General features: G+C 34.3%; 3 protein-coding genes across 4 annotated transcripts; 2 read left to right on the top strand and 1 right to left on the bottom strand.

Moving 5' to 3' along the window:
- The first annotated feature begins 2,831 nt into the window (after positions 1 to 2,831).
- Positions 2,832 to 5,415, top strand: LOC125863623 (60S ribosomal protein L23a-like). The gene is made up of 3 exons (XM_049543671.1): positions 2,832 to 2,926; positions 4,331 to 4,694; positions 5,217 to 5,415. The coding sequence occupies exons 1-3, from the start codon at positions 2,911 to 2,913 to the stop codon at positions 5,299 to 5,301; spliced, it is 465 nt and encodes a 154-aa protein (XP_049399628.1). The 5' UTR covers positions 2,832 to 2,910; the 3' UTR covers positions 5,302 to 5,415.
- Positions 5,416 to 8,041: 2,626 nt separating this feature from the next.
- Positions 8,042 to 15,643, top strand: LOC125863617 (kinesin-like protein KIN-5B). Its single transcript, XM_049543664.1, has 24 exons — positions 8,042 to 8,158; positions 8,308 to 8,511; positions 9,454 to 9,583; positions 9,694 to 9,849; positions 9,939 to 10,276; positions 10,350 to 10,488; positions 10,917 to 11,014; positions 11,090 to 11,246; positions 11,333 to 11,402; positions 11,506 to 11,582; positions 11,948 to 12,001; positions 12,098 to 12,178; positions 12,261 to 12,372; positions 12,467 to 12,553; positions 12,865 to 13,040; positions 13,138 to 13,299; positions 13,374 to 13,481; positions 13,589 to 13,747; positions 13,837 to 13,920; positions 13,995 to 14,200; positions 14,556 to 14,657; positions 14,737 to 14,846; positions 14,934 to 15,085; positions 15,222 to 15,643. Exons 2-24 carry the CDS (start codon positions 8,333 to 8,335, stop codon positions 15,426 to 15,428), a joined length of 3,144 nt encoding a protein of 1,047 aa, XP_049399621.1. The 5' UTR covers positions 8,042 to 8,158; positions 8,308 to 8,332; the 3' UTR covers positions 15,429 to 15,643.
- A 595-nt stretch (positions 15,644 to 16,238) lies between these two features.
- Positions 16,239 to 21,021, bottom strand: LOC125865682 (ras-related protein RABE1c-like). 2 transcript variants are annotated; one of them, XM_049545887.1, is made up of 9 exons: positions 20,849 to 21,021; positions 20,657 to 20,776; positions 19,300 to 19,372; positions 18,837 to 18,937; positions 17,452 to 17,517; positions 17,029 to 17,126; positions 16,857 to 16,919; positions 16,685 to 16,777; positions 16,239 to 16,451 (listed from the first exon to the last, which is right to left on the bottom strand). In XM_049545887.1, the coding sequence occupies exons 2-9, from the start codon at positions 20,727 to 20,729 to the stop codon at positions 16,368 to 16,370; spliced, it is 651 nt and encodes a 216-aa protein (XP_049401844.1). In that variant the 5' UTR covers positions 20,730 to 20,776; positions 20,849 to 21,021; the 3' UTR covers positions 16,239 to 16,367. The 2 variants fall into 2 exon arrangements, with proteins under 2 accessions (XP_049401844.1, XP_049401845.1); XM_049545888.1 differs by lacking the exon at positions 20,849 to 21,021 and having other exon boundaries at positions 20,657 to 20,777.
- Positions 21,022 to 22,123: the final 1,102 nt, after the last annotated feature.

Here is a 22,123-nt window from a genome sequence, read left to right as displayed (position 1 = left end):
AAATAAATTGAAGCAAAGAGTTTTCATCAAGTAAGGAATGCCTCATTGCACATACGCTGACTTTGGTTAATTTGTCAACAAATGCTAAATGGCTAGAAAATTTGGTCAAAAATTTAAAAAAACTATAATATCTTTTTCATTTTAAAATAAACTGATCTTTTTTTCCATTTTTTAGTTAAAAGGTATTAAAATTAAAAGGGTAAAAATGTTTTAAAAGGTAAAATAACCTAGGTAAAATACCATTCTGGCCAAATTTTCTGGCCCAAAAGGATTTTTCCTATTTTTAATTAGTGCTTCATCAACTACTTATTTTTTTAATTAAAAAACGGAATGTTGTCATCAACGTGCACAAATCATTATGAATTGAATGTGGAATTCAAATATTTAATTAGCAAGCTTTGGTAATTAAACTCATAAAAATTGATATTTAAGCCCTAAATAATTCTTTCTTTACCAATGTGTTTATTTAGCTCATAATTAGTTTTATAGGTTAGCCCACTATTTCTTTCGTTCGTTTTTCCTAGTCCTTTATTAACTTCATATTCTCCTTTAAGTAATTATTTATTAAGCGTTTATTTTACTAAATCTTTTTATAGTTATTTATTTAGTGGTAAAGATAATATTGGAAAAAAGAATTATTTTATTTTGATTTGTTGTAATGAATAAGTAAAAAAGAAATTGTTATATATTTAATATAAGAAACTAGTATAAGAAAACCGAAGAAGTATTTTGTAGGAGATATTTGTTAGCTAATGATTTGTTGTCTTGTTTTGGTAAACAAATGACTTTATTTACCGTATACATATATAACTTAATTTTTTGTTGTATTAATTTCTTTAGAGCTTATAATATTGCTTAAGCATTGTTTTAACTATATTCTTTGCTGTCATTTAAAAAAAATATTATTTAATATTTAATATTCACATTAAAATTCAATTAAATCCGATTTCATACATTGCATGATCCATTTTTAAATCAACGCTCCCAATAAAATTATTTTACCATTAACCTTTGTCGATTAAATGATTGTTTTAAGATATCATTATCAATCCAAATGCTGTCACAATGCATCAATCTTCTCATCATAATGGAATTCCCATAACATGTGCACCACAACATTGCTATAAAATAATTTTGGTCGGTATATTCTGAAAATGACTACTCAATTTGTACCATCATTTCCACTATATATTGAACAAACCTACTATTTAAAAAATAAAAATAAAATTGAAGTTCCTAGGTCAAGGAAGTTACTTGTTTTTTTTAAAATAAAATTATTAGTATTTTAATCTTATAACTGGAATGAAAAAGACGGCTTTTCATAAATAACAAAATGTCGGTTTATAAGTACTAAAAACTATATTAGAAACCTAAAAGATAATAATAAGAATATATTTTCCTTTTTTTTAAAAATAGTTGTGGTGTTCCAATTTGACTTTGCTTGCTCTATAGCAGTCAATGCCTCCCCTTGTGAACTAAAAAATTTCCCCTTTCCAAAAAGTTTTAAATGTTGTATTATTTTTTGTTTTGTACTTTATCAATGAGATATTTGTACGAAAATTACATTTTTAATAGGAAAATTACATTTTTAATAGGAAAATTACACGGTCAAGTAAATATATAGTACTAGTTAATTAGTCATCATAGGTATAGTCTTAGTTAATTATCACTAGCGACCTACATTCATTCAGTAATAATTACGTGGGCTAGAGTTTTGAGTTTGTATAATTTACACGTTTATATAATTCGTGCAAATTTTTGCATATTTAAAAATTATGAATTCAGATAAACCCACAAAAAGTTACATATGTCTTTGTGTTGATGTTACTTCTTTTTGTTCTCTCTCATGCATTTCTTTTCAATATCTTTTTTTTTTCTCTTCAATTACTAATATATATATAAGGTCTTACCAAAAAAAGGGAATATATTATGGAGTTTCTTGATGTTATTCGTCTGTTTATGTCATAGGTTGAAAATAATTCTAAAAAATATTATGTGGAATTTAGCGTCTGCTTGTATCTATCTATTAGACATTTTTTTCTTTTAATCCAAAACAAGAATAATATTATATATCGCTAACTAGGATCATTACAAAAAAAATTGGATTGATCCAAAAAAATAATTATTTTGAGTTCCACACGACACTAATTATGTGAGAATTTTTTTGTGGGGCTACTAAATTGGAAGATTAAAAAGTCTTACGAAATTAGTGTTAATTATTTGATATATAAAACAATCTTTTTTAGATAAACGTATCTCTAACTAAAACACACGACACCTCTAGAAAATGGAGTTGGAATTCGAAGGATCAACCAGCGATATCTAAGGAATGATTCATGTGATTCAAAAATTTGATAGAGTGAAAAAATGAGAAACGATCCGTGAGGTTCAAATGTTTATAAGTTCGAAACCAAGTAACAATATAATATTCAAAAACATATTAAAGTTTCAGAGCCAAGGAATGACTTATGAGATTCAAACCTAATGTTTCAAAACTGCTGAATGATTTCATATAAATCAAACTTTACATTAAAAATATCAAGGAATAATTCATGTGATTCAACTATTTTTAATTTTTTTGGTCATGTTTTAAGAAAGGGTATTTTATGTTCAAATTTTAAATTCGCATTATAATATGGCTATTTCCTATTATTTTTTAAACAGTGACTAAAAACTCATAGCAGACTCGAAAACGGGTCATTCCATCTAACTCTTACACAAACCATCTTTAAGCCCAAAATTTACTGTAATTGGGCTTCCACTGATTTAATATTGGGCCTCAAAATAACGGGCCTATGTTAACAAGTCATGCAAAACTCAGCCTCAATACAAATATATGTCATCTTCATCTCCAAAACCCTAAACCAGCTTCTCTCAGTTCGTGTTGGATTTTTCGCACCATATTCAGCTATGGCCCCAGCTAAAGGTATATTTTTTGCGCTGCTTTTAGCTCATACTGTCAATTTTCTGTTATTCGCTATATTTTACTCCAATTATCGATAGATTTAGGGAGCATGCGGTATGAATCTGCTTGTGTTGTTAGAAATGTGAAAAATAGTGTTTCTCTTAGCTTTTTGGCAGGACAGAAGGTATTTAACTCTTTGTTTTTGTATTCTAATCTGTGTTAATGAGTATGAATTCTTTGATTACGTAGAGATAGGTAGTCCTAATTTGACTTAAAAGGAAAAAAAATTAGTGATATTGGAAATCAGATCCCGGTAGAGCATAATAAGAATTGATTTTCTTATAACAATGATCCCGATTAGTTTGTGATTTAGGCATTGATGAACTTGCTGCTGTTATGGTACATTATTTTATGGCTAGATTTATGCTGGTTAAAAATTCTCTTTTCTGTTATTGAAGGGGGATATAGGGTGGGAGTGTGCTGTGGCTTGGTGGAGGTTGGGGCATGCATGTTTGATTTTATTGAATAGAGGCTGGTGTTATTGAGTTTTTGCTGCCTTTCTTGAAACCAATTGACTGCCATTAGTGATCATCTTCCCTTTGTTTTTTTTTTGGAAAAGAATTGATTACCTGGGGCATGCATGTTTGATTTTGTTGAATAGAGGCTGGTGTTATTGAGTTTTTACTGCATTTTTTTTTATACCAATAGACTGCCATTAGTGATCATCTTCATTTTTTTTGAAAATAATTGATTACCTGGGACTTAATAACCATGAATTTTTATAAATTGGGAAGGGGGTGGGGTGTAGACTGAAGTTGTTTTAGGGAATAGTGGCTCAAGTTACTGGGGAGAGTGCAGTGGCTGCTTGAGGTCGAGGTATGAAGGTTGATTTTGTTGAATAGAGGCTGGTATTATTGATGTTTGGCGGCATTTCCTGAAACAAATAGACTGCCAGTAGCTATCACTTTTCTTTTATTTTTTTGAAAAAAGTTTTTACCTAGAACTTGAGAACTTTGAGAAACTTTATAAATTGGGAAGGTGATAGGACTTAGACAGAAGTGGTTTCCCGGAATGGTTTTTGGGAATGGAGGATCCTGTCATTAAGGCTTTGCTGTTTATTTCAACAGAGTAGTAGTCTTGCTAATTGTATATATCAGAGTGTGGAGCTTTAATAGTCTTAAGAAGCATAATTGAATAGATAACCAGAAATGTTGCAGCGTCGAGGATTTGCTTGTTTTTGAGAGATTATTTGGACTTAGTTGCATCTTGGACATGCTCCTAATTACACCATGAGGAAGAACTTCTCTATGACTTTTTAGTTTGAAAATTGGATGTTGGATACTGGATTTGTTGTGTGTTGTTACTGTACTGGCATAGATCCTGCAACTTGACTCTGTTAATGTAATTCTGAAATTTCATTTGCAGCGGACTTAACAAAAAAGAAAGACCCCAAAGCCCAGGCTGTCAAGGCTGCCAAGGCTGTTAAGTCGGGATCAACCTTTAAGAAGAAGTCAAGTAAGATAAGGACAAAAGTTACTTTCCATCGACCTAAGACATTGAAGAAAGATAGGAATCCCAAGTACCCTCGCATTAGTGCACCTGGAAGGAACAGACTTGATCAGTACCAGGTTCTAAAATGTCCTCTTACAACCGAGTCTGCAATGAAGAAGATTGAGGACAACAATACCCTTGTTTTCATTGTTGACATTCATGCTGACAAGAAGAAGATAAAAGATGCAGTGAAGAAAATGTATGACATCCAGATAAAGAAAGTCAATACCTTGATCAGGTAATGCCCTGCATTTTTTCTCATATGTTTTATGCTTTGCTCGTTTAGCACTGGTTCTGTGACTGACTCTTCTTTTTTAAAGATCATCATATATCTGTTTTTAGATCGTTTTGCTTGATTTATACCAAATCTTGATCCTGTTGCATGAAACCGCACCCTTGTTTCAATTCAGCTGTATAATTGTTATTTACTAATGTCTCTATATTAATCCAAATCAGGTAAAATAACTGGCATTTGACATGCCATAGGAATCAAATTTGCATGCTAACAATTCCCTGTTTTTACTGTAGAATATTGTTATGTGTTTTGGGCAATTGGCCAGTTAGATTATTTGCTAAATTTGCAGGTCAAAATATCTTCTTTCAGAAGCTGTATTTTGATTATACTGTAACAGAAAGTTTAGCTGCATTTCTTGTGAAATTTTAAGTTTGCCTGATTCTTCTTGTATCCTGTGTGTATGCTTTTCATACTTGGTAACTTCTGCCTGTCTTTGCTAATCTACTTCCCTTCGTCCTTGTACAGGCCCGATGGGACAAAGAAGGCTTATGTGAGGTTGACACCCGACTATGATGCTTTGGATGTGGCCAACAAAATTGGAATTATCTAAATCGATTACCTAGTTTTGAATATTTCTGTCAGCCTTAAGTCTTTATATGAGTTCTATGGAAACTTTTGAACGGAAGTTCCTTGGTTTATTCATTTTGAATATTGAGTTTCAGCTCTATGTACTCTGCTTCCATATAGTTGGGCTAGCTTCTGTTCACATTTTTATTTTAAGCGTTTTGACTAACAAGCTTACAAGTAGGGTCTTTCGGAAACAACCTCTCTACCTCCACAATGTAGGGTAAGGTCTATGTACGTTCTACCCTCCCACTGGGTGTGTTGTTGTAACTGCCAAGCTACCAAGTTCTAACTCCTAACAATGTAGTTGTCACGTCAACCACAGCCCATGTTTGGTTTGATGAAATGTGNAATAGGATTTTTGTGTATTTGAAAAACCTTGAAAACTTTTTGATTGGGCTCCTTGAAAGAAAGAATAATCAAGGATAAAGGATCCCCATACCTCCAAGTTGAAAACCCACGAAAATTGAAGAAAGAAGCCTCCAATTTGAAACCCTAGTTCTTCACCCTTCTTCTTCCATGAACTTGAGAGAAATATTTGTGAGAGGGAATGATTTTGGAAATTCTTATTAAATGAAAGGAATTAAGTCATAAAAAGGTCTTATAGTTGCTAGGAAAAGAATAAAATAGCATAGGGTCAATTTTGGAAAAGAACCAAGGACCCATAAATTCTTGACTTAAAAATTGTGCCCATTCCCGTCTAAACTCGTCCTTTGGACAGTGCTTCACTATTTCAGGCATAACTTTTTACTCCAAGGTCGGAATTGGGCAAACTCGGTGGCGTTGGAAAGAGGACTCAAAGACCTTTCATAGGATAGGTGATGGCCCACCTAATTCATTTTGAGCTAAAAGATATGACCGTTTAAAGTTGACCCTTACAGCTCACTAGTTCAAATGACTAGTTTCCGGACGTCAAGGTCATTTCTCATCATTTCATCAAGTTCTCAACTCCAAACTCACATGTGAGGCTCTAGTTTCACTAGTTCATTTTTAGGGTCGTTACATTTTGTCATTTAATAAATTTATCCCATCACAAATTGTGATGGGATTACTATACCACCCTTTTGAAGGGATAACTTATCCTGGTACTATTTATTAATCCCAGGATAAGTTATCCCAAACTTCCCAACCAAACACTCAATTAAGTACCACTAAGGCTTTATCCCAGGACTATATGTACCTATCCTTCACACCAAACGACCCCTTAGTGAATAAGGAATAATCCAAATGACTTTGACTATATCCAGATTGCAATAATGCTTCTGTAAGTTTGAAATTCCACTGCCTTGAGGCCTGCTTGAGGCCATAAAAATCAACATGTTTATTCAGGCCGGGCTAAAAAGCCATTTTCTTAAATGAACTTCAAAAATCTTATCCCAGCCCTATTAAATCCCGGTAGGCCAGGCCGGCCCAACGGGCCTATCCCATATTGACAGCTCTATACATGAGGCCTTTTTTGTGTGTGTTGGCATTAGTGTTAGTAAGCATTATAGATGTTTTAATGGAGTCTCTTGGATGGTGCCATTGTTAAGATGAAGAGAAACTAAGTTATATCGCTTTTGCTTTATTTATTAGCTATTTGTTTAAACTAATCTCAACCTTCAAAATATAGTTAAGATGGAGAGAAACTAGTTAATATTCTGAAAATGATTTCATCAAAATTATGTAGGTGTTAGGATAATATATTATATGAGATTAAGAAAAGGAGTATTTGAAGCTAAATATAAGTTTGTGAAAGATATCACAACACAATCCTTAAACTGCATTAGTTACGCCCTTTAAATTGGTAACGGCTAAAACATTTTTTTCTTTTAAAAATTAGTGTCTGTCTGATTATGTGAACAAGAAAGAAAGCAAGAAATGATTATTTAGTGTACTTCCGATCTCTTTTATTCTCCTAGGAAATTAAATTGCTTCTTTCCCTTTCCGATTTTGGATATATATAGTATATAGAGGCTGATACAGAATTTGAAGACAGTTGGTGGCACTATTGTTGTAATACAAGACTATGAAGTCAAAGAGGAGGTATGTATTCGGTTGGTTTGATAAGTCCTGCTTTAAATTAGTTCAGTTTTCGTTGGATTTTGGGTTAGTTGAACTTCGAATTTTCGTTTCTTCATCCGTAAATATAAAATCGATCACGCAGCCGAAAGAGAATTTACAACCTCTTATCAATAATTCAAGTAAAATCAATATTTTCAACAGGAGAGTTCCTATTTTTTTAATCATTAATTAATAATACAAAATATTGTCAAGAGATTATTATCTTTTTTTTTAAATAAAATAAAATAAGTATTTTCCACCTTAATAAATAAATGGTTAATTCAAATCAAACTTTGTCATGATATTTGAGTATTAAGCTCAAATAATTACTAAACATGTAGAATTTAGTTATGTCGGGACATAAATAATAAAGTTTAGTGTATTAATATGAATTGTGGTGAAATATTTGAGAAATTTCTCCATTCTTGACTCAAGATCTTGTGAATCATGAAAATAAAAAAAATCTTGATGAAATCAGCCCATTCCTGTCGATTAAAAAAGCATACGGTATTTCGATGCCAAATCAATCGACAATAGTGCTATGAACTGTTTATTCTTTTCCATTTAAGTACTTTCCTTTCCAGTGATCCGTAAAAGTGAAAAAGGAAAAAAAATTAATCTCCATTTTGAATTTTACGTAAACGGGGCCCACCTGTACCCATTTTATTCAAAAAGTAGTAGCCGTTTGAAAAATCATATACTACTACATTTTCCAAAATCCAATAATACTCAAATCAAATTATAGCGTAATTCAAGCGGAGCTTTCGATTTGATTTTTTTCGTTCTTGCACAGTTGCCTGGTGTGAGAAACCATAATTTTTTTGCTTGTGTTTTTGTTAATTTTGGTTCATTTATCGGACTCAAACTCATTTGAGATTGAAACATAGTTGTATGATTGATAATTTGAATTTGATAGCTTATATGTGTTGTTTGATTTGTTTCTCAGCAGTAGATTTGGGGCGATTGCAGATATCATGTCGTTAACACCGGATATAAATCGGAAAGTGGGAGTGGGAGTAGCTCCATCTCCGTTGCCGTTTTTTACACCTAGACCGGAGCGGAGGAGAGGACCGGATCCTAGGGGGATTGATTACGGATCCAATCGTCTGGATAAAGATAAAGAGGTCAATGTCCAAGTTCTGGTTAGATGCAGGTGCGAGTTCATCTACTCACTTTTAGTGTGTGTGTGTGTGGAACAGTGGAAGACGCGATTATATACTGATTCTGTATCAATTTATGCTGTGTAGTGTGTTAATTCATACTTTTGTGCCTTCGCGTAATTTGCATTTGGATATGTCTGATTGATTACTGTTTCTTTAAAAAAAAATTGGGGGTAGGGGAAGGGGTAGGGGAAAGGGAAGGGGAAGGGGAAGGGGAAACGGCTAGCTAGGTGAAAGTTCAGATAGCCAGCCAACTGAGCTATAAAAGTTCCTGCACTATTTAATTTGGTTCTTACTCATTTTCCCCACCTAGAAATGTGGAAAGAAATGAAGTAAGTATCATTATGTGTTTCTGTTTCCCTTAGTTTTAATCTGTCACAGTTTGCTTTTTGCTCCTTTTCGCAATAATGCTGGGAGAATTGGGACTTTTGACAGCTTATTATAGCTAACAGTTAGTGTTGTTCCTTTTCTATGGGATCAAAATCAAGAAGTTTTAATTTTAAATATGATGCTTCTGTTTTTCTGTGCTTACATGGATTTGCTAAAACAAGTGTGAGCTCTAATCAATAGTGTCGGTTTTATGATGAGTATATCCTTCAGTACCTGAAATTTAACCAAGATGAAACATTTCCTAATCACAAACTCTAAAAACAGATGAAGGAAAATTGGTCCTTGGCATGATTTGAATCACCTTTTGCATGATGAGTCAGCTGAGGAAATGGGAACAACAGCTTGCTTAAGACATTAGGTGTAGGCGGTTTCCTGTTCAAAAAATTGTGCTTATAAAATTGAATGTGGAAAACATAGCTCATCATGGACATCAGTGGCTTGTGATTGATGTATTGTCGTGCATGCTCGGTCATGTTGTAACACATTAGTTTCAAGCAAAAGAAATGCTTCAATTTTCATTTGACTAATCTTAATTGTTGTTTTAGGCCGTTGAATGATGATGAGCAAAGGATAAATGTTCCAAAGGCCATAACATGTAATGAAAGCAAAAGAGAAATTTCTATTGTGCAAAATGTAGCTAATAAGCAAGTAGACAAAGTCTTCACGTTTGACAAGGTACAGTTCCCTTGTTTTTATAGTAGCTTGCTTTTTGGTCATTAAATTGATGGTTGACATGCTCTACATGTTAGAATTACAATTGGCTTAAAATAAATGCTATTTACCAGGTTTTTGGCCCAAAAGCACAGCAAAGATCAATATATGATCAAGCCATTTCGCCCATTGTTAAGGAAGTTCTAGATGGATTTAATTGCACTGTATTTGCATACGGGCAGACTGGTACAGGAAAAACATATACAATGGAAGGAGGGATGAGGAATAAGGTATTAAGTGGTTCACTCACTCTACACCATAGCATCTTTCACTTCGATCTATCCTGGTCCTTAAATCTTGTTCTTTCGTTATGTCATAGGCTGGTGAATTACCAGCTGAAGCAGGTATAATTCCAAGGGCAGTTCGACAAATTTTTGATACACTTGAAGCGCAACATGCAGACTATAGCATGAAAGTAACCTTTTGGGAACTATACAATGAGGAAATCATTGACTTGCTAGCTTCAGAAGAGCCCTCAAAGTTTTCAGAAGAGAGACAAAGGAAGCCCATATCCCTCATGGAGGATGGAAAAGGTTTAGTTGTAGTGAGGGGCCTTGAGGAAGAAGCTGTGTACAGTGCAAATGACATTTATAACCTCCTGGAACGAGGAGCAGCTAGGAGGCGCACAGCAGACACTCTATTAAACAAGCGAAGCAGGTAGGACATATTAGCATTCATTGATTCGAAAAGTAAATGCGAGCAAATATTTAAAGATGCTCTTCTTCTGCAGTCGCTCTCACTCTGTATTTAGCATAACTATTCATGTCAAAGAAATGACTGTTGGAGATGAGGAGCTCATTAAGTGTGGCAAGCTCAATCTTGTTGATTTAGCAGGATCAGAAAATATTTCTCGATCAGGCGCCCGAGAGGTATGATAATGTATCACAGATTTTGCACTTTAATGATCCCTTGCTGTTGTTATACAACAGTTCAGTGCTGTAGGAATGCAAAATATCTACCTGAAGTGTCAATATCCATAAGCAGAACCTATCTTTAGTTGGGGAGAGGAAATTATACTCCCATGACTTACAAAAGGAGTAGCAGATGTCAAATTAGCACCGGGAAAATTTACGCTTAGGTGTGACATAAAAGCAATACGGGGAAGCTTTTTTAAATTTACTCTCTCTCAAGCTATCCAAGTAACTGTTAAACTGAATGACAAATTAGCTCTGAGAAACGCTTCGAAATAATTTTGTCTTTCTTCTGGAGTGGTGGTAACAAGTCCTGGACCGCATTAACTGCATTAACCTTGATGAAGGGAATCCAACTCACTACATATATATCTGCTTGAACTCAGGGCCGTGCAAGAGAAGCCGGAGAAATCAACAAGAGTTTGCTTACTCTTGGTCGTGTCATAACAGCTTTGGTTGAGCACTCCATTCATGTACCTTACAGGTTTGTGTCAAGAAACACTTCTTTTGGTATTCTCCCTTTTCTCCCTCTTAAATCTTCTTATTTTATATTACACAGGGATAGTAAGCTCACAAGACTACTGCGAGATTCACTAGGGGGAAAAACAAAAACTTGTATCATTGCAACAATTTCGCCCTCTGCCCACTGTCTCGAAGAAACTTTAAGCACTCTAGATTATGCACACCGTGCTAAAAACATCAAAAACAAACCGGAGGTTATACTGTGATTCTTTTGCTTAAAGTCTTTTCTATTTGAAGTCTTATATATGTAAATTGAGCAGAAAAAAACTCTGTATTTCAGGCTAACCAGAGAATGTCCAAGGCAGTGCTGCTCAAAGATCTATATTTGGAACTAGAAAGGATGAAACAAGGTATGTTAGTGCACTTTGTTTTTCATTTTTTTTCCTGCTTTCTTTGTTTTTCTACTAGGATACGGTTTCACCAGTTGCATCATTTGCCTTATTATCAAATCAGATGTCCGAGCTGCAAGAGAAAAGAATGGAGTTTATGTTCCACATGAAAGATTTTTGCAGGATGAAGCGGAAAAGAAGGTATACGTTCTCAGATTAGCTAGCAACTTCTAATAATAATTTACTCAGATGGGATCATCTGTGAGTTTATCTGACCGCAGTACGATTTCCCCTTCTGTAGAAAATTGGCCTTCAACCAGAGATTATAGTGTAGTCTTAAATTACTTTGTTCTGGACTACAGACCTCAATATATTTGGAATTAAATCGTGCAAGATTGGACAGTTCTCTGGGTCTCAAGGACTTTAAATTACTTTGTTCTGGACTACAGACCTCAATATATTTGGAATTAAATCGTGCAAGATTGGACAATTCTCTGGGCCTCAAGGACTTTCCTGGCCCTTTCTGATTTATTAAAATTTTTAAATGTCATTGTTGTATCTTATAGGCAAAGAATGAGAAAATAGAGCAGCTGGAGATTGATCTAAACATTAGTGAAAAGGTAAATTTTGGCATTGTGTTTGCTTTTACTTTATTTGTTATGACCCAAACTTACTTGATATATGCACTTACTGGATGCTTCCCCTTCACTCAACAGCAAGTTGATAAATTCCGTGAGCTTTATCTTAGTGAGCAAGAAGAAAAATTGAACCTCAAAGCTGAACTCAAAGAATGCCAGGTAATCCTAAAGAAGAAGCTTATGAATCATGCATATTGCTTCTTTTTTGGATACTAATTCGTATCTTCCAAATATTGCCCAGGCGAATCTGGAAAATAGTAAAAAGGCATTACATGAGCTTCAAGAGAATTACAGGATTGCTATTTCAACACTGAAGGAAAAGGAGTTAATTATTTCTAAACAAATACATTCAGGTATCTGAAGCAATAAGCCTTTTACAAGTGAATTTTTCGTTCATATGACCTTTACCTATCATCATTATCTGATTATTCCGTGACTTGAAAACAGAAAATTGTCTGATCGATTGTGCAAAGGACTTGCAGAAAAATTTGCAGAATGCATCAGAAGATATAACTTCACTTTTTGCACGAATAGGTACTCTTGGATTTTTGTTCGTTTACATTTCTTGCTGGCATTATATTTTGTATCTATATTCTACTGATGGTAAACTATCAACTCTTCAGGAATAAAAAATTTAGCAGCCTTTTGAACCCTTTTAATGTTTAAGGCTGTGCTAAAGAAGTAGAATGATCTCCCTATTTTTTTACTCCTCCCTATTATTAGCATCAATATACTGGGACTTCCAGGATTGCAACCCTTTTTTCATGTTTTGATGTAAACTGAACATGTCAATTTTTAGTATAAGCAAGGTGTGCGCACTCTTCTAAAGGTTCTATTTAACACAGATCACAAAGACAAGCTGGAAGCAGATAATCAAAATCTGCTACGTACATTTGGTTCACGGCTTGATGATAGTTTAAATGACCTGCATAAGGTTATTCACGGGTTGATATCCCAGCAACAGCAGCAATTAAGAGGCATGGAGGAGCATGTCAACTCATTTCTTGCCAGCAAATGTGATGTAAGATATTAAATTCTGAGCTTTCTACTGACCTTTAGCCCTTCTAAGGTCATTGGTTGAGGAACTGAATACCCTTTTAATACATACCACCAACCAGGTTACTAAGGTCATGGAATCAAAGATCAATAAAATGACTCAGACATACACTTCTGGCATGACAAGCTTGAAGGAACTTGTTGATGTGTTGCAGTTGGAAGCTTCTTCTGATTTGGACCAGATCAAGTCTAAAGTATCATCTCAAGCTACCACAGTCGAGAAGGTAAGAAGTGTCATTTTCTGATGTACTGTTGATATTAGGCTACTATAAACTAAGCGAGAATCTTTGCAACGCAGTTCCTTACAGCTGCATCGTTGGAGGCGAAAGATTTTGTTTGTGATATTAAGAATTCTCTGGACGAACAAAGACAAATACTAGATTGGTCTGCTAAACAACAAGAAGAGGTTGGTCAAATTTTCCCCTTGTATGTTTTCACAAGAACCATGTGTACGGCCTTTTTATGTATTCTATTTACTGAAACATAGAACTGAACATATCATGAATGCCACAGGGTCTTCATCGAAGTCTTGTTTCAGCAGAATTAATTTCTCAGGCAACTGTAAACTTCTTTGATGATCTCCATCAACGTGCTTCTGAAGTGATGAAACTTCTAGATAAGAGCAATATTAGTACAGCTGACCAACTACAAAAGTTTGAGAAGGAATTCAAGGTTAAGGAGACAGAAGTGACTCAACTATGTTCAACCAATATTTAAGTGCCTCCAGGAGGCTAAAATCTCTCTTTTTCTCCTTGTTGCAGGAAGAGTCACTTAAAGAAGAAAATTCAGCTCTTGAGAAAATTGCTGCAATACTGGCAACCCTAACAACTAAGAAAGCAGCTATGGTGAGTTTGTCGCATCTCTTATCATGCATGACACTCAATAAAAGATTTATTCATCACGAAATATTTAATGTCAGGTGTCAGAGGCGTCAAGAAACTTCCAGGATTCTAGTGCAAAAGAAAATAAGCAGCTGTTCGAAGAAATATCAGGTGTCCAGCATGTTTCAGCTAGTGCAAAGCAAAAATTAAATGGATACATTAATGAGGTGAAACAAAATTTCTTGGAAGACACATTCACGTATGCAGAAAATAGTCTGACTTTGGAAAATTGCCTTCAAGAATGGTAAGCTTTTTATGGCAACTTTTCATTTAGAAGGAAGACATTTCGGGCAAGTAAGGTTATTTAGAAGAAAGAGAGAGGTGTTGACATCAGAGTGATGCTATAGCACTGCTATATATGAACAAACCAACAGAAACACTTGAATTTGGTCAAAATAACAGCTCCAAAGATTGAATTATCCATAATAAAGTGTTTGAATGCATAGACAAGTTACTGTGAAGAATTTATGGTCTTGAAAGACTGAAATCCTCTCCAAAAGAAGAAAAGGATGAGAGGATAGTTAGCTGATTTGGTTGGAAAAACTCGCAAGAAGTTCTTGGATAATTCTACTCATTGTTTTTTGTTTCTTCTCATTTAGCACAAACAAGGTGGATAACTTGAATGAACAATTGGGAGAAACTCAATTAGGAGTCCATCAAATTCTTACAAACAATCTTGCAGATATAGAACACATTTCACGGTAAGTTCTCACTTGCAACCTTTTTCAGGTTCTGTTATTTGTTATCTGAATTCTATTTCTTTTAATCTCCCCTCGACAGGGAAAGCTCCACCAGAATTGGCTGTGCATATGACAAATTTCTCTCTACTTCCTCATGTGTGGACGGGAAAGTTGAAGCCCATAGTCGTGATTTGCAGACTTCTTTCAATGGTATCTGAATCTTCTGGATACAGATTTTGACCTTCTCCCCCTCAAACTGAGATTTTTTCACTAAACAAAGTTATCATGCATTTGCAGATTCTTTGACATTGGACATGGAACACAAGAAAAGAATCGAGTCAACGAGTAGCATCTGTCTGAATCAGCTGAGCTCTACTCAACAGAACCATGGTGAATGTATATCAGATATACAATGTACAGCAGAACAATGCCTCCAAAAAGATTACATGGTATATCTACATTTACTACTCTATTATATTTTTCAGTGTACTTCCTAAGCTTCCTTTGAGTTTGTTTGTATGATTTTGAAGTTCTATTCCCTGTTTTGCTGCATTCTAGTTTATTGAGCAATAATTTTGTGAACAGGTTGATATGTGCACTGATAAGACACCAATGAAGAGACCGATACAAATTCCGAGCCTTTCATCCATTGAAGATATGAGAACAGTGATATCTAAAGTTAGTCCGGAGAATGAATCGAAGTGGAGTAGTGCTGAGGGCAAGAATCAGAGGCAATTACAACAATGTAATGGAGTATCTCCCAATAGAACTCCATTTGCAGATGTCAATTGATTGACATTATTAGCTTAGAAAAATTGCCATCTCTGTGAGTCATTCTTATGTGCACTCATCTACTGATGAGTGGTGAATAGAGATTTTCCCCAACTGTAACTGCTAAATAGCTTAAGGTCTTGTGTTGTAAGTTGTGGTGCTGTTGTTGAATCCTCCTATTGTTCTTTAGTTTTTGTCTCCGTTCATTTAATGAAAATTTGTAAACCTAATTTGCTTGTCATGCTTTGTAAAATAAGTTATGTAGTATTTTTCAGAATTTGGTGTTGTTCAGAAATGAAAGGCATGCCTTTTTGGGCATATGTTCTTGATCATTTTTAGGAGGGGGGAGGGTAGATAATGTGGGATGGTATATATGCTGGTCTTTATGCTGTGAAATATAAGCTTATGTCAATAAAAAAAATGTTTGTTATTTCATTATCGAAGGTAGTTAGTTTCAGCCCGCTTATTTGTTACTTTGAATTTTGAAAGGCAAATCGTAAACACCACCACAAAATAGGGACACCGGGTCACCTAACATCAATCCTTTTCTTTATGCGGTTTGTTGCTGAATACAGAGACAAAAATATGTAAACAGTATATATTAACCTTTATCATTTTAGAATTAACTTAATTGTTTTCTGATGGTCAAACGTTTACTTGATTTCAATTTTCAATCCCTATCTTCCATCTCGATCACCTTATTCCCCTGTTTCCCCTTTCCTCTAACAACAGTGTTATCCAGTCCAAGAACACTCGAGCATAAGCAAACAGAGAAGGCTGGATAAAAAGGACAACAAACAGCTCTTCCAGTTCTCTTGTAAGTCAGAAATAAGTAAGCAAGAAATATAATATAGCTTCCACAAAGTATGTCATGGCAAAGATTAATTTGTCCTCCCACCCAACGGTAACTTAAGAGTTTAATGTATTCTCCATAATCCTATCTTTAATTCCACCAATCTATTAAGAACCACAGCAAGCTGATTTTTGGGCAGACTGAGCACCTCCTGCTGTCTGGTCGGGTTGATTAATCTTGATGGTCTGAGGCTGCAACGTTCAGGAAAGCATGAATCAGTACGTACAGTCAACAAGTGTAAGGCAAGAAAGAGGATAGGAGAAATAGTAGAAGAGTTAAAATCTTCGGGCAAAGATTTTGCCCTTGCAGATCACAACAGATTAACTATAATCACCAATCTCAGTAGTGAGTTACAAAAGATGTTCTTCCTAATCAATAACCAGAAAGGGAAAGGGGATTGACTCTAGAAATTAGAAACTAATACCTCAGCCTTTGAGTCAGATTCAGCAATTCTTTGCTTTATATCCCGGGCTATTGAAAAGAAAACCTCCTCAACATTCATATTTGTTTTGGCACTCTGCACAAAAATATCACTAGAACCTAAGTATGAGTGCTATTGGGAAATAACTCCAATGCTCAAAATCAGTTAAACTTACAGTCTCAAAGAATTTAATGCCATATTCATCAGCTAGTGCTTGACCTTTGGATGTAGGAACAGCCTAGAGAAGGCTTACACCAAGTGAGACAACAATAGCAAAGCAAGGCGATATATACGGATATGAGCAAATAAATGGTGGACAAACGGATAGAGAAAGATAGAGAGAACACCCGTTTGCTTTCATCCATATCAGCCTTGTTTCCCACAAGTATTTTGTTGACATTATCAGAAGCATGTTGTTCAATGTTTCGGATCCAATTCCTGATGTCTAAACAATAGCAAATGTTACTCTTGAGTTGAACCAATGCAAATACAATCTAATTTGTCTCAAGGAAGTTCACATAATATGAAGAAGAGAGGCATACCACAAATCATACAAGACAAACAAATATATTTCAGAGAATGGTAAGCCTACTTAGAGGTTGGAGGATCTTTCTAAGCTCAAATATATCTAAGTATATGACTAGACCCTCACCATTAATTCTACCCTGGGTTTACAGGACAAAACATTCATCTAAAAAGCAAGAAAAACCACACCAAATCCAGATTGAAAAGTCCTACTCCAAGCATCTCTATAAACTAGTGGAACTTACTGTTAAAAGATGACTCATCAGTCACATCATATACCAGCAAGATACCCATGGCTCCGCGGTAGTAAGCTGCACGAGAAGCAAAGTACTAAAGATATTAACAGGTTGAAATTCTAAAAAGAAGCAAATTGATAGGTGACTGAAAGGAAAGATAATTAACAAAAGAAGACAGCATAGCATTCCGGCAAACATTGTTAAGAACAATCTCCTAATAAGAGCATCAGTAGCTCCATAACCTTTCAAGTCACTAATCTTAGCATAATTATAAATAATAATGAACAATTCAACAGGTCAATATTCATTCCAGTATGCCTGTCCCCGAATCTCATGAATTCTCATCTATGTTCCTACATTCTTAATACTCAAACAAAGGAAATTGCAAAAGTTCAAAGTATCATAAGCAAGCTATTCCATGGAGTTGGAGCAACCACAACAGTCGAAGTCGTGTTGCAAGACGTGGAGCAAACACCCCCAATTATTGTTGTCGTTTTGGTATTCTCTCTAGCTTAGTTTCTAAATGATGGATAAACCAAAGTGTCAGAAAGTAAAACATTATTTTATGGAATTTCTGTATATTTATCAGAACACAACTCTTGAATAGTAGTAAGGTATGGTCTCTTCTTGATGCAAAATGCAGTTGACTTCAAGATAAGTGATAGTTGTCTTTTACAACTTTAGCATTATGTCAGTCATAAAAAGGTATATGTTTCTCTCAGTTGACCACAGAAACCTACATTACCAGAAGAGAAGACTGAGTATTCATGTAAGGTTATATGCTCAGGTTAAAGGCAGCATACAGATGACCTATGTTGCTCGAACTCTTCAAAATCCTTGTCGCGCCCATGTCAACACGACATGGGTGTGGGATCCACAACGGATTTGGTAACTTACCTTGGGTGCTTTGACTACATCTTTGACCGAGAGGTATAGATTGATTGAGAATTTGGTTTGATCTTTGGGTTTATGTCATATATATATATATAGAGAGAGAGAGAGAAAGAGAGAGAGAGGGAGAGAAAGAGAGCTATATAAAGTATGAGAATGTTTTTCAATTACACGATATATCATATGAACAAAATATTAGGTATTTATAAGAAATTAAAATGTATTAGTTTTAGTTCAATACCTTTATTTAATCAAGATACATACTTTTTTTAAGAATAACTGGTAACATGAATCAAGACATATACTTTATATATCGTAATATACATTTATTGGCCGTATCTCAGCACCCGTGTCCACACTTGAATCCATACGCCTGAATCCTAAAATTTATGTGATGAAGAAACTGACTTTTGGATCCGCACCCGAGTCTAAGTAACTTAACAGATACCTGACTTGTTCTATGTTTCAGGCAAAAGATTAATAGCAAACACATACATGCATACCTGTTGTAATTGTTCGGAACCGCTCCTGGCCAGCAGTATCCCAAATTTGCAGTTTGATTCGCTTGCCGTCAAGTTCTACGGTCCTTATCTTGAAATCAATGCTGTGAAAAAAAATTACTTGCATTAGAACCACTTGCAGAAAAATAAAAAATAGAGAACCTTTAAGGATTCTCAATCTTGCTGGAGACCACGCCACTGAACTTTTTTATAGTTTACATTTAATTTTAAGAGGTTCTCTCATGCTATTCAATAAGAAATCCTATATCATTGTGAAGTTTCACTTCTATTACAAGTTTACAACAACATACCCAATGTAGTCCCACAAAGTGGGGTCGGGGGGGGTTTCACTTCTATTACATTCCCAAATTTTTCTTTATGTTTGAAATACAAGCAGTTTATGAAAAATACCAAAAAAAATGAAAATGAAAAACAGTAGAAAGTCAAGAAATGAGAGGATAACTACCCAATAGTGGTAATAAAACTGGTGGTGAAGGAGCCATCCGAGAAACGTAAAAGAAGGCAACTTTTACCCACACCTGAGAATTCAAACATATGTTGTACATGATAAAATTCAGAAAGACCAAGTAAGTAATAAACACATCATGTTCATCATATCAACAGACCAATTAATCGACCAATTTGAGAATAGTTATTGAGCTATTCTCACTTTACCCTCAGCAGTCAACCTTCAAATGGAAGACCATGTGCATTAACAGATGTCGAAGATTGAGCTTGGTGAGAAATATTGAGCTATTCATTTGCTGGGCATATACTATCAAGTTATCAGTAGTATTCTAGAGTTCACTGGCAGTGTGGTTCCTTGACTTGTTCCAATGAGCACTATCGTGCTTGAGGAGATTTTTCCAATATTCTTGTCGACTAAGTCATCTACTTGGTGAAATGAGAAAAGAGCTATAGGGAGTGGGAATTACAGAAGAAGCTATTCTTGACATGCTAACAATTTTCCAACACCTTCAATTCGAAAACTCTCTAGTGCTAATGATAGCTCAAGGGGAAAAAAAAAGATAGCACTATGATTATCTTTACTTCTATTATCTTCTGGTTATCTATCGATTTGTGGTAATCTTTTATCTTTTAGTTTGGGACAGAGTCCTTATTATTTTTAAGAGTTTTGACTTGAGGAAAAAGTTGCTGATTCATGAAGGGGAGCACTAATGGATGAAAGGATCAAGAAATAACATAGATCAGTTTGTAAGTCCACACCTTATGTGCCTCGTATACAAACAACACACACATGGCATAATATGGTGTGCACATTGTAAATAGTTAATGTAACATAGAGAACTGCAGTATAGAAGTATTTTTCGCTAAATATCTCCAATAAATTCAAGGATATCAATACACCTAGTTGTTAAAGTTGTACTACCTTTAAACTTGAAGTTCAGAAGCCCTTCTTCCCTGTCCTTACTTACATTTCTCGATAGATAGGCTTTCCATCAGATACAATTTGGACTAACCTTTTTCTCAGTATTTAAGTCATAGATAGTAGAATTAATGAACTAACGCGCCACACACCAATTCATTCCATCTCAAATGCAAGACAATCAATAAAATTTGAATAAACTCTCAATAACTAAGTAATTTAAAAGTTCACAAATTCTTCTTCCCTAGATTAGCTTCCATCACAAAGATTTTTGTACTAGCAGTTTACAATATTTCAATTATGATGTAGCAAGCAAGCGAGCAACTGGGCATAAATTCTCATAGAAAGTAGAATCAATCATTTTAACAAAACAACTAAAATGCAAAAACCACCAAAAAAATTGAATTAATCAAGGAAAATGAGAACAAAAAGTTACCGCTATCGCCGATCAAGAGTAATTTGATAAGATGATCGTAATCGGCACGAGCTCTAGCAGGTGGAGCAGCCATTTCGCTTTGATTTCTCACCAATCCAGGATAATGATGAATTACAAACCCTAGATAAAGTTTGAAAATTTGAACAAAAATCAAATTTATAGAGAGAGATTTATATAAATACAAATACGTACCGGATCGGATCGGAGAACAAGTTGAAAATACAAGGGAGATCTAACAGTTTAAGGGGAAACAAAAATCAAATTTTAGTCTCTCAGCACTAAGCAGTAGCAACTAGCACGGCACTGGTCCATTATTGAGTTTCGTTTACCTTATTTTCTTATTTTCCCTTTGACTTTTCACGACTTAATTTTAATCACCATCCTTGTATTTTATATCCATAATCCAATCAACATTAAATAAAAATACATATTATATAAAAATAGAAATCCTTATTGTTATACTAAAATTTATTCCAACTAAACAACCACACAGTGTTTTACCCTTATTTGGATGGTTGTTATATGTTGTATTGATAGTATTATTAGTTTAAATATTATTTTTGTTTTAATTGTTACTTAAATTATATTGTATTGTATCTTTTAAATTCATCGTTAGGTAACAATGAAAAGACTCATTTTATAAAACGACCGATTTGGTGTGTTCGTGTCGTTACCTTAATATTTTCTTCTCATTTTATCTTTATTTATTATTTAATAATTGTATTTCATCTTTTACCCTATCTTTTCATAGTATCTCTATCATGTACCTTCTTTACTTGTAGGTTTATCATTCATGATATGTGTGACATTATGTAACGGCGGAGAACGATACAACATATCCAAACATTGTATTCATTAAAACAATACAGTACGATACAATACAACACAATAGAATACAATTCGATATATTATGAAACAACACGTAACAATCATCCAAACAAAGTGTGGGGGCGTGAGGCGAGACGTTTTACTTAGTATAGGGCGAGGCGTAAGCCTTGAGTCGTGGGGCGCAAGTCCTATGGATCTTTAAATTTTTAATTTACAATATAGTATAATAACATAAAATTATAAAAATACATCAATAGTTTGAAATAACTACAAACATGATTAAATAAACTCATAGAAAATGTAACTTCTAACATGATTATACAAGTATAAATAATCTAACATCTTAACTTTCTAATAATAAAAGAACCATTATATCTAAAAAAATATTTCTATCATACTATACAACTTACTAGTAGTATAATAAAAACATCACTCCACCATGAAGTGGTTTTTTTCAAAACTAATGCGGGATGGGTGGGTTGCGGGTATATGTGATTGTATGTGGATTCAAACTTATTAGTATTAACTTTTTACATGTTATAAGAGTGATAGAATATTATTTATTAAGATAATATCTTTAAACCTACTAAAATATTCAAGACAGTAAATGAAATGGTTCAATAAAAAATAATACCATTT

The sequence above is a fragment of the Solanum stenotomum genome, chromosome 5, assembly GCF_019186545.1.
Source record: "Solanum stenotomum isolate F172 chromosome 5, ASM1918654v1, whole genome shotgun sequence".
Lineage (NCBI taxonomy): Eukaryota > Viridiplantae > Streptophyta > Magnoliopsida > Solanales > Solanaceae > Solanum > Solanum stenotomum.
The sequence above is the reverse complement of the archived record's forward strand: the minus strand, read 5'-3'. Positions and strand labels throughout refer to the sequence as shown.